The 12,261-nt window shown below is 42.8% G+C and overlaps 1 protein-coding gene across 2 annotated transcripts in view; it reads left to right on the forward strand.

The window, feature by feature from the left end:
* Nucleotides 1-11,157, forward strand: part of LOC137435183 (uncharacterized) — a 48,510-nt gene extending 37,353 nt beyond the window's left edge. For both annotated transcript variants that reach the window (XM_068128735.2, XM_078784582.1), the window contains exon 2: nucleotides 5,026-11,157. In XM_068128735.2, coding sequence (XP_067984836.2) covers nucleotides 5,046-8,882 — 3,837 coding nt within the window. In that variant the 5' untranslated portion in view covers nucleotides 5,026-5,045 and the 3' untranslated portion in view covers nucleotides 8,883-11,157. The remainder of the gene's footprint in view (nucleotides 1-5,025) is intronic.
* Nucleotides 11,158-12,261: the final 1,104 nt, after the last annotated feature.

Genomic DNA, 12,261 nt, shown 5'->3' on the forward strand with positions numbered 1-12,261 from the left:
CTCCGTCGGCCTTCTCCCCTTAAGAAGGGGGGGGTCAATCCCCTTGTCCGCGACTGACCGACGTGAGTCCTGGGGGTCCCAACGCTCCTCCCGGTCGGGAGCAGCCAGGGTATTTGGTCTACAAAAAGTCCCAAGGACCTGAGTGCCACTCCTGACCGCGAGCAAGGGAGGGACTCCCGCTCAAACCCCGGTTTTAGATGTTACAATTGCCGAGCGGTGTTAGCAACCCGACGTTCAAGCCATTAGCAGCGACTAACCCGATCCTGAACGTTGGCCAAATCGTGCCACAGGTATTCAATTGGGAAATCACAAAGACGAAACGGATGCAAAGGAAAGAAAGGCAAAGTAGGAAGAACAAATCTAATTTATTATTATTATTTACAAGACCAAAAGAACCAAGGAGAATGGAAAGAATAAGAAAATAATTACAGAAAGAGGGACGGACCAGAAGGACACAGTGCAACGCTAGCTTACCTATGGCAGTCTTACTTATTCCCAGGGACAAGACACACAGAGCAAACTCACGTACACAGAAGGATGGACTGGCAGGAATGGTTTGGGACGGCAGAGGAGGGTCCCGGCAGATGGTAGGCGTCGAGGTCCAGCTTCAAGCGCGCGCTCCGATCCACGCTTTGGGGTCGAGGCGAAAACCCGGCAAACACAGCTCTGCTTCGGGCTGGCAGCGAGGAGCCGGCAGCTCCACGTATTCGGTTTCACACCGGCAGCTGTCTCACGCGTCCTCCGCCTCCTGCGCTCGACCTCACTGCTCCTCCTCCACTGAACTGAACAACTCCACTCAACTCTCTCCCGGTGGACTGCCGACTCTCTGACGCATCTGAACTCATCTGCCGCATCTCCTCAAAAGGCTTGTGCGCGCGCTTTTATATCGCACCTCGAGATCAACCCGCGGGCTCCCAGGGCACGCCTCCCGGGTCGCTCACTCCAGTGCCGGTTGGCTGGCACGGGCTCTTTTGCTCCACCCCTGATGACGATGGGCGGCCAACGCCCTTCTTCTCCGAGTTTACTTCGTGGCTAATGGAGTCTTGCGGCAAAAACCGCAACCCCAAAGCAGCAGCGGCGAACGCAGTTGGAAATAGCTGACCAAAAGGGGAATTGGAAAGGAATCTACCTTATTTGAATTCGATGCAATGGAGTGTCAATTAATGGAAGACAAAGCCTTAAACTAATACACATAATAATGAGATAACTACTGAACAGGGAAATCTATGATTTGCTACGTGATTGTATATGGACTAACTAAGGGACGACCTTTGACCTTTACACACAAACGGAGGGTGATATTTACACAAGCTTCATTACACTTACAACGATAATAAAAAACACAACACAATTCTCAAATCCACAACAATATACTTTGTTTGCTTGCTTGTTTGATTTGTTTGTTTGATAAATGTTAGCTCTTTCACGAGCCTCGACTCTGTATACAAAAAAAAAAAAAAAAAACAGTCCCCAAAGGAAATAATCACATGGTGTGAGGTCAGGTGATCTTGGCGGCCATTCCACTGCATGGTTGAGGTCAATGACTCCGTCTCCAAAGAGTTCCCTCAGTCGATCTCGGACAGCAATAAGAGGATGTGCTGGGGCGCCGTCTTGGGCCCACCAGAGATATCTGAAGACACCACGAACCTGTCGCTCAAAGTTCTCCTCCAGCTGTGGTAAAACTTCATCATTGATCATCTGCAGATACCTGTTACCATTGACATTCCTTTGAAAGAAAAATGGTCCGATGACCTGACCACATCCACAAAGTCCCAACCAAACAATCCACTTTTGTCGATTCATTTTGGTGTCAAAATTAAATTCCGGGGGTTGTCCTGTCGGTGCATATTCAAGAACATTATGGGTATTGACCTTGCCGTCCACGGCGAAAGTAGCTTCGTCGCCGATAACGAGATACCGCAGGAAATTGACATCTGCTTCGCAACGTGCTATCAACCAACTGGCAAGCACCAGCCTCCTGGCAAAATCCCCTGGCGTAAGTTGATGCCGGATGTGAATCCGATATGGATGTTGGTGGAGGTCCAGTCTTGTGATTCGGTTGAATGTTGCCCAAGGCAATCCCGTCCCATTTCGTATTGCACTGGTATCCCTCCGATGCTCCAAAACTTGCTGTCATACTGCTGCAATGTTCATTTCCGATCGCCCACTGTGCCTCCTACCAGAATTCTCCTTGTGGTTGAAGCTAGTGCCATGCTCTTGGTATTTTCTAACATTCGCCCAGATGGTTTTGGCTGCTGGAGGCTCCCGTTCTGGGAAACGTTCCCTGAACGCATCACAAGTTCGCTGCAAACTTCCAGTTTGGTGAAAGGTAACCACGAAGGTCTGCTGTTCAGTCGTAAGTTGAACCATCTTTTCAACGACTCAGACTGTCTCGAAAGTAGGCCCATCTTAAATACCCATCTTAAACAAAGGATGACGCAACCGATGATTACCAGACCAGCTTAACAATTTTACATAATCAACTTGGCAGTCGACAAGTAATGCGTCCATTTAAAACTGTCTTGCACCGATTAGCCAAACTTGTAAAAATGTGATTTGAACTTTTTCAATGAGCATGTACTCGGTCATGTGTGACAACAATGATGCATGAAAGGCATCAATGGAAAGCTGAGGATCTCCTCATAAATGGTAAACCACATGTAAATTGTCAAACTAAATAAGCTTTGCATATTAACCCCTCGAATTCGGATTACCTTTTTTTGATACGCACTGTATCTGGATCCAGTCTCTTTTATTGTCTATACAAAACCTAACTTGTTGAGCCGACCTGAGGTGTGTGCTCTCTTGAGTGCCAATCTAGTTCAATTGTGACTTTGAGACTTTGAAAGACAATTTATACTCATCAGAAAACCAACATGGCAAACGCATGATTTTCCTTCCTGACGATTGTGTGGGTGGAGTTAACCCAGCTGTCCAGCCAATAGGTTTGAAGGCTTCCGACGCATGCAGCTTCATTATGTTTTGTAATATACAAGATATGTACAGCAAAAACTTGGTTATTTTCTTTTTTGTGGTCGGGTTTTCACCCCATTAAACATACGTAGGAAGTTATAAGTATGCAATGTACTTGGATAATAGTGTCGACAATAGCTCTCCTACTCTTCGCGTCGGACACCGTGAGATATTTAACGTCCACCAACTAATGCTGGCAGAAGGGACACCCGTTTAACGTCCACCGGATGGCACACATATTGATGAATCACCCTGCCTGTAAATCAGCAGGATGACAGTTTATAGTTGGTTTAGGATTCAAGCCCAGACGGGACAACTTAGAGGCGGATGTGCGTACCTTTAGGCCATCCTGGCTTTGATGTGATGAACCCCTTCTGCTCATTCTTTTTTACTAGGGCATGCCCGTACTATATATATATCTAAAATTATATCCCCCCCCCTCTATTTACATGAAATGGTTTGGTCCATTCGCAAAGCCAAAGCGAACGGCTTGCGAGTACGGTGACAATCCCCCCCCCCCTCTATTTACATGAAATGGTTTGGTCCATTCGCAAAGCCAAAGCGAACGGCAGTTACGAATCGCAGTTACGATGAATCGCAAAGTAGTTTTAATTAGTTTTAAAACATAGTTTAACGCCAACATAGCGCCAACATAGTTTGCCAACGTGAAATAAATGAATACGCTCTCAAATGTGCCGTCCGAGGCAGAGTCTGTTCGCCACGTTCGGCACACGTGATAGCTCGCTGCTCTCTGATTGGTTGAATCGTTTTTTGGACATAGCTCGCTAACTACTTGTCCGATTAATATGAAACCTTGAAAAGGCACATCCTCGGGTCCCCAGCAATATACCTGGCATGTTTCAAGTATATCGGACCCGTGGTTGTCGAGAAACAGCGGTCACAGACAGACACACAGACATACACACAGAGATTACTGGAATTATAGATAGATATCGTTTTCATTAATTATTCGCTGAGAAAAGTTGCATTTGTAAATTTTATATATTTTATGAAAAAATAAAAATACAAATGGGCATCGAGTTTAACCATTCAATGAGAAATATTGTTAACTGAGGCACTATGGGTCTGAGCAATGCTGTTAAAGGACTTTCATAAAAGGGTATTTGAACTGAAATTCATTTGTGGATAAAGTTGGGGAGGGAGGGAAGGTGGACTTACACAAACAGTGATGTTCATGGTGATCTTATGGCATCTTCAATATTGTTATGACTGATGGATCAGTAGGAAGTTAATGACTGACAAAACGATATCTCTATTTCATGCTTTTCTAAGTCTTCAACTTTAAATTCAAAGATGATAATTTTTTTTTCTTTTTCTTTTTGTGTTAGACCAAGGATTAATGATAAATTCTGCACGTACTCAAAATGTTGAATTTTTGTTCTCTTCCTGCCATATGTTTGTTGCATTTCCTTCCTTCCACTTTACTTTTATGTTTCCCTAAACTTCCTGTCTTGTTTTATCTTTCCTGAAATTTAATTGCAATTTGTACTTGCCCCCTTTTGTGATTTGTCTGCATTATGTTGATGCGGTATTCTCTGATTGGAAGCTTGATGTGCATTTTAGTTGATGGAGCTGTTGTTTTGAAAGAAAAAAACAAGAAAAAGTCGATATATGCGCTAGTTTTGGTAGTTGAAGTGAAGATGACCCGACTTATGAGAAAGGCTCACACTTGTGCAAAGAACAAGTTTGTCACATGGACTTGATGTCCTTTTGCTGTTGACTGCCATTTACAGCAATTTATTCAATTATTATGAGTCTTTTTGTTATTTTTTAAAGTTTTCCCCTTTCCAAGGTTTCATGGAAAAAGTATGGGTAGCATCATATACTAATAACCTGTTATGAAATTTTATCATAATAACGTTATAATAGCATCGTAATAACATCATATACTAATAACTTGTTGCAGATATTAATACTAAAAACTTGTTATGGCTTGCCTCATTGAAATTTCCTCTCCCCTTGTGTCCCCATCCCCCATCTGTGTTTGCTCGTGTGTGCATGTTTTTTCGGGTGCACACGTGTACAATCAAGTATCGACGGAGTGCTCTGCCATGGCGGTGGTCATTCACATGGAAGGACTGCCTGATGCGGCAGGCCCAATGGATATCCGCCATTTCTTTACGGGTCTTGCTGTCCCAAATGGAGGAGTGCACATAATTGGAGGGAAGCTTGGAGAGGCATACATCGCTTTTGAGAAGGTTGAGGATGCATGCCTTGCCAGGGAGCGAAGCGGAGGCAGGATAATGGGATCGAAGGTCCGGCTGCTTCTGAGTAGAAAGTCTCTGATGCTAAGTGCCATTGAGCGGAGTCATTCGTGTTCTGATGGAGGTTCGTCAAAGACAAGGACAACCCGGAGTGATGAGAAAGATGACCCAAGGATACTTCCAGCCATTTCCCAGAATGTCTATTTTTCTGGTGAGCATCATTTGCCTATTGGACAATTGGGAGATGCACATAACACTGGTCCAAGGGTTTTACCAAGAAATGACATCCCATTTACGCCTCCATGGTCTACATCTTCACTGGAAACTCGAGAACAGTTTCCCAACCAACAGAGGATGCTACAACAGGGACTCAAGCTGCATGAAGTTTTCCCACTGGAAACAGCACAACATGGAAATCTGACACCAACTGGCTCCAAGGATCAGGACTTGAATACAAGTTCTAATAGACTTGGTCATCCTGGAATGGATGGTATTAGTTCAACTTTGCCTGGATTGACATCGACATGGTCAAAAAGCAGTGAAAGATTGTATTCACCTGGGGATAGAGGGATTTTGAATAACCTTCGGGAAAATGATGTGAAAGCTTCTGGGGATAAAGACCATCACCAGGGAAGTCTTGTAACAAGCAGACGAAATGTAATTAATCTTGAAAAATGTTATTCCACAATGAATTACCCAGCTCCAGAGTTAAAAAGTACTAATTGTGATGAATCTAGCAGCATGTCTAACCTGCAGGCTCTTAAAATGTCTGCAAATTTAAACTTAAAACTTTCCCTCAAGGCAATTATTCCAAAAGATTTGAAAGGAACAGAAAATGAGAAGCCTTGCATGGAGGGTGCATTCGCTCAAGCACCAACATTGCCTGCAGATTGTCGCAGGGTGGGTGAAGATGTCCAGAAGAAACGTCGCGGTAGCATCAGCAAGGAAAGCACATTACGAGAAAATTGTGTTCAGGATGTTGTACCAAAAAGGAAAGAATGTAACAGGAAGAAAGAAAACACAATTTTGAAGGGTTTCCTTCCTGTTGAGGTAGAATACCTTTGTGGTATACGCCGGTTGAGCTGTGAAGAGGAGAGCCGTCGAAGGTCAAGAAATCGAAATTTAATTATATTAAAGGACTGGGAATCGTTGAATGAGCAAGAAGATACATTAACTTGTGAAAGTTCCTCTTTGCCCCTTCATGTTGCAGATAATTTGTATGTCCAGGTCTGCGCACTCCCATCAAATGCAGATGAAGATGATGTTTATTTATTATTTGGTAAGTTGCAAGTGGAGTGCGTGGTTTTAAACAAGGATCGAGAAGGGGAGTGTGTTGGAACAGCTTATGTACGATTTGCAACACCAAGTGATGCAATTGCTGGATTGCAACAACAAGGCAAGTATATTAACCATTGTGGGGGGAGGTGCCAAGTTGAGGTTTATCCAGCAACTGAGAATGATTGGAGCAATGCACTTCAGAATGCATCAGCTCAATTGCAGTCACGCACATCGCATCATGGCCATTCTCCATTTCGTGAGCGTTCTCCACTTCGCGACCGTTCTCCACTTCGCGACCGTTCTCCACTTCGCGACCGTCCTCCACTTCGTGACTGTTCTCCACTTCGCCACCGTTCTCCACTTCGCTACCGTTCTCCACTTCGCGACCGTTCTCCACTTCGCGACCGTTCTCCACTTCGCGACCGTTCTCCCCTTCGCGACCGTTCTCCCCTTCACGACCGTTCTCCCCTTCGCGACCGTTCTCCCCTTTGCGACCGTTCTCCCCATCCTGACCTTTCTCCCCATCAGTCTCATTTAAGCTCCTCTTTAAATTCATACCATATTTACTATAAGGAGTTGCATTTAACAAGACTGAATGTCCCCTCCACTCATGAAAAATCGCAGTCACCTCTTGAGCTCTGTGTTCATGTCACGGGTTTGCCCAGTCACTCTGATAAATATACATTGTTGTGGTTCTTTAACAAACTGTCTGTAGTTGAGCCAGTACATCTCATGAATGCAGGAGCATCCGTGGAAGCATTTGTTAAGTTTTCCACACAAATAGATCTTTCAAATGCTCTCAGTCGCACTGGGCAGCACCTTGGCAAACAGAAGATTTTTGTTCATTCCATTTCCAATATTATGATGAGACAGAAGATGGCGGAGCTTCGTATCAACGAAGAAAATGAGTTGAGGAAGTTCAGTAAAAAGTGTCTGCTTGTGCAAAATCTCCCCAAAAATGTCAGCAAGAAGGAAGTGCAGATTTTTTTTGAAGGTTTTGGTGTTTCAGAGGACGATGTTCTTATCATCTCTAAAGATAATGATAGTGAAGCCTTGGTGGCATTCATCTCTGAAAAACTGGTTTCAGATGCTCAACATCTTCAAAGCAGGAAACTGGCTGGTTGGCTGGTTTGCCTGATTCCAATTGCAAACAATATGTTTTTTAGGTACAGACGCTATATGTGTAACAAGTCTCAAGTATCATGTACTAAGTCACATTGTTTAGCACAAAGAATCCATGCCCCTTCTATTATTGGAAATTCTCAGTTCCAACAACATCCTGCTCCTACCTCTCCTCCCCCTCCTGCTCTTCCTCCTCTTATTCTGCCTTGTCCTGCTATTCCTCCCTCTCCTCTTCCTCCTGCTCCTCCTCCCTCTCCTCTTCCTCCTGCTCCTCCTCCCTCTCCTCTTCCTCCTGCTCCTCCTCCCTCTCCTCTTCCTCCTGCTCCCCATCATCAGCCCCCTCCATTGCAACCACCTTTCGAAGTTCTGCAACAACTTTTTCGTTTTCTTCATCGTCCTCCTCCTCCTCCTCTTCTCCTGCCTTATTCTCCTGCTGTTCCTCCCTCTCCTCTTCCTCCAAATCGCCCTGCTCAGCCCCATCCATTGCAACAAAGGCTGTTGCCTTTGGTAGATCCACATCCTACTTTTGCTGGAAATCCTCAGTTTAGACCAAGTCTTGGTTTCTCACAACCACGTTTCAGTGGGTTGCCTCCCCCATCACAACAGCCTTTGGTCATGTCACAACATTTTCTTCCACACTTTTCTCAACAAAATAACTTTGCTCAGGTGACTGTCAATTGCACTCTTCAATCGCCGCATGGCTCTGACTCACGGCCGCCTCTTAGATTTCCACTAGAACCCTGGTCAAGGCGGCACTGTCTGAAGCTTCAGGGAATAATTCCGAGCAAAAGAAAGAAGAAGAAAAAGAAGAAGTTCATCTGCTCTGACTCACTGCAGCTTCCTACGATTCCACCAGACTCCAGTTCAATGAAAAGAAAGGAAAAGCTGCAAGGAGAGGAAAAACTGCAAGGAAAGGAGCAACTGCAAGGAGAGGGGAATTTGATGCCCGGGCAAGGTTTTAAGGGAGCGAAAGCTGCAGGTGATTCTCCAATTGTTAAAAATCAGGTTCCTGGTCATCAAACCGTGTGTCATACGAATTTGCCATCTGGGCAAAGAAAGGTTCAAATGGGAAACCTGCCATTGAAGGTGAATATTCAGCAGATTATGGATTTCTTTAAAGGCTATCACATTATTTCAGATACAATCGAAGTAGAAAGAAGAATCTATGCACACTCATGTCGTGCAGTTGTTAGTTTTGAAAGTCAAGAACAAGCGGCCCTGGCTATTCGAGTTTGTGACAGAAACCCAATTGATGGTCAAAAAGTCTTCCTCAGGTTCTTGTGATATCTGTGTTTTTCTTTTTTAATACCTCTTGTTGCTTTTTGTCTGCTGATGAATTCTGTTTTGAGTGTCACCTGCCACTGCCAGGTGGTTGCATTTATGCCTGTATGACATGAGCATGATTATACATTCAGAGAAGTTGTTTGACTTCCTTTCTTCAGCTTGGTTTCATTTTTTTAAACCCCTTTTTGATCTCATGTAATGTTAACTTGTGTTTTGTTAAAATAACACTCACTTTCGTTCGTCTCACTCCCATGTATTTGCCTTTACATTTAGTGATTTATCACCCCATGCACATTTACAAATCTGTCTGCTTTCAAGATAAACTGCTTTAAAATCTCACGAGGTTTTGGTTCATGACTTTGGTAATTCCCTCCCCTTTGTTTTGGTCACATTTAATGTTGTTATAGTAAAGACATCCACATGTTGAGATGAAGTGCAGCCTTCAATATATCATTAGGAAAAGGCAGTCCAGTGTTTGAGAAGCAAAATAGAGTTCGTCACAAAGATGGAGCATCATCTTTCTTGTATATAAATCTTGCCCTGATGGCAAAACACAGTGATGCTGATGGGCATATTATGTTTTTCCTTGCCAGAAATTAAATTGGTTGTTACTTGATAGGTAATGCCTTTATGAATACAAGCAACTATACTATTTTCCCCAAATTAATAATTGCATAAGGCGGGGAATAACGGCGCAAGTCTAAAAATGACAAACCCATTTCACTCGGAAAGTTGTTACTTTCTAGGTTTTGTCATCCTTAGTTGTGATTGGATGTTGGTGTAAAGATAGCTTGGGGATTTGATGAATAAAAAGCAGAGGGTCGAAGTTTAAATAAACTTAATAAAACAAGTGTGCGGGATAAACATTTTTATGTTGTTTTTTTGTATATATTTACAACCGGTATTTCCTTTTGACACAAAATTATTTTTCCTCAACGAAGCCCTGCTGACTTGTGCTGAGCAGAAATGTGAGTTCTGTATTGGTTCACGAATTATCAAACAGAGTGACCACTATATTTGTCATGGGTGTGTGTCTATGTGTCTGTCTGTCTGTCTGTCTTACTGCAGCATAACTACCCGATATCATCCGATCTTGATGAAACTTGGGTGGGAGGTTGATATCATGATCTAGTTGTGTCCTGCCTAGAGTGGGCGTATTGCGCCCATCGTGGGCGGAGCGACGCCCGAAAAAGATGTCTTTTTAGGGGGTAATCGAGTTCAAGCTCCATCTTCTCCGAGGGAGTTGGTGGAATCCGACAGGGGTTTCGGTATTTGGTTCGGCGAATGTCATGTGTCTAGCCCCACGGAGCTCGATTTTTCATTTTCGCCCCAAGGTCAAGGTCACAAGGTCACGAAATTTAGAAAAGTCGACTTTTGATGGTTTTATTGCATTGTTCGCTTCCTGATCGGGTGAAATGTCGTACATGATCTTATATTATCACAAACATCATGAAATACGAGTTTTACAACAAATTTCAGAATCTTTGACCTTTGAAGGACCTGCCACGTGGGCCCCCGACCCCCCAGTCCGGACCTGTTTCAGTTATAGTCCGTCCTTTGTCATTGAATACCGCTCGCTCATGAACCATCGTTATCTCCTGACTTGTTCAGTTTTTATTCTCAAGCAGAAGCATTCACTTTTTTACTTTTGTCAATTTCATTCTTTGTTGCAGCATTTTTTGTTTTGATTGAACCATTTGTGAGATTTTTTAATTTTCATGTTAATTTTCTGTGCCTGTTATTTGGTTTCCTGATGAGGTTAATTAGTCCATGTTTAAAGGACTTGTGATCCATTTTTGTTGTGTACATTCACATCTTTTGAATACACACTTTTTGTACTTAACATTGTAAAAGGTAATGCTTATTTGCCTTTTACCTTTGGTTTTCTTCAACACCCTTTCACCATATGTTGATAGATTACTGTTATATGGAAATAAAAAAGTACATTTTGAATTCAGGAAAGTTGAACAGAAATATAAAGTGATGTGTTTGTGATTTTATTTCCTTCATTGGCCACACATTGGCATTGTTACATTGATTAAATGTGTTTATAATAATTCTGTTTGACACTTAACTTTTGATGTTAAACATTTCACATATTGAAATAAGTTTATCTTACTTTAGTACAAGACAAAGAACGTGTTATTGTTCCTTATATTCTTTGCCTTTAGATCATATGTTTGCTTTTGCAGGCCTAAACAGAAGAAATGTGAACTGAATGTTGCTTCTGGGTTGTATGTTTTTTCAAAATGCAAATAAAAACGACAGTATTGAGTGCCTGTTTTTCCTGAAAAGAATGTTGAAGGAATGTTTTTTAAAATCCGGATCACAACATCCGGAAGCATTTGCAGGGCTTTCAGAGAGGTCCGGGAATGGTCCGTTTTGTTCCGGTTAATGTTAACGTGTGCCTTGCCATCAACCTCTTTTGGTGCATCAACACTTTATCTGTTTGTGTTACTGTTTGTGCTATGAGCTTGGAAAACTGATGGCAATAACTTACTCACTGTATTTTTTGAAGAAAATTGTAACCTTGGAAAAACGAAAATTTCACCTTGTAAAAAACAGGGGAAAAAACCCGGGAAATCGTTCAAAACCGGGAAATTGGTGGGGACACTGCATACACGTGGAGACCCGAATAAATAGACAGGAGGTTGTACCCCATTATTTCGCTGCACTAGTTTAGCTGACATCCCACCTACATTTTCACTCGGCCATACGTGATAAATAGACAAGGTGGGAACTTGAGGCACGGTTCCCCAGCTGAAAAACTAAATCACCGGGAAGGTAACGCAAAAGTTTGGCATGGGGTTCCTACCAGATTTCGTCACCTTCGCCAACGTCTGTGGTTGCTTCGCAACCCGTTGTCACGCAACCCGTTGTCACAGAGTTATCTGTTGCTCGTTTGGCTTCTGGTGATAAATTAGTAAAATTTTCTGAATTTTTTTTTTTCACTTTGTCATTGATGGGGTATTTTGTGAAGATCGGCAACAAAAAAATTAATTTAATCCATTTTAAATTCAGGCTGTAACAACAAAATGTGAAAAAGTCAAGAGGTGTGAATACTTTCTGCAGGAACTGTAACTGTATTCACAAAATCAGACACCAATATAGTGAATATTTTGTTTGCAATTTGACCTGATCTTGACTTTTTGCTATAATTTGCTACGGTGGGTTTTTTTTTTTCCTCGTCAGATTCCATATTCTTTTTCATGACCCCGGTTCGATCAAATCCCTCAGCTCTATTTTCCAGCTATCTTCTTTGGGGAAAACCATTACCTCTAATCGCAGTTACACTTGTCGGTTGGTATGCTTTTACTGACATTTTATCCTGTGCTCACTCTGCTATTTCCCAAGCTTGGCTAGCCATTTGCAAATACAG

Source organism: Myxine glutinosa, chromosome 9, assembly GCF_964187855.1.
Source record: "Myxine glutinosa chromosome 9, kmMyxGlut1.1, whole genome shotgun sequence".
Taxonomy (NCBI): domain Eukaryota; kingdom Metazoa; phylum Chordata; class Myxini; order Myxiniformes; family Myxinidae; genus Myxine; species Myxine glutinosa.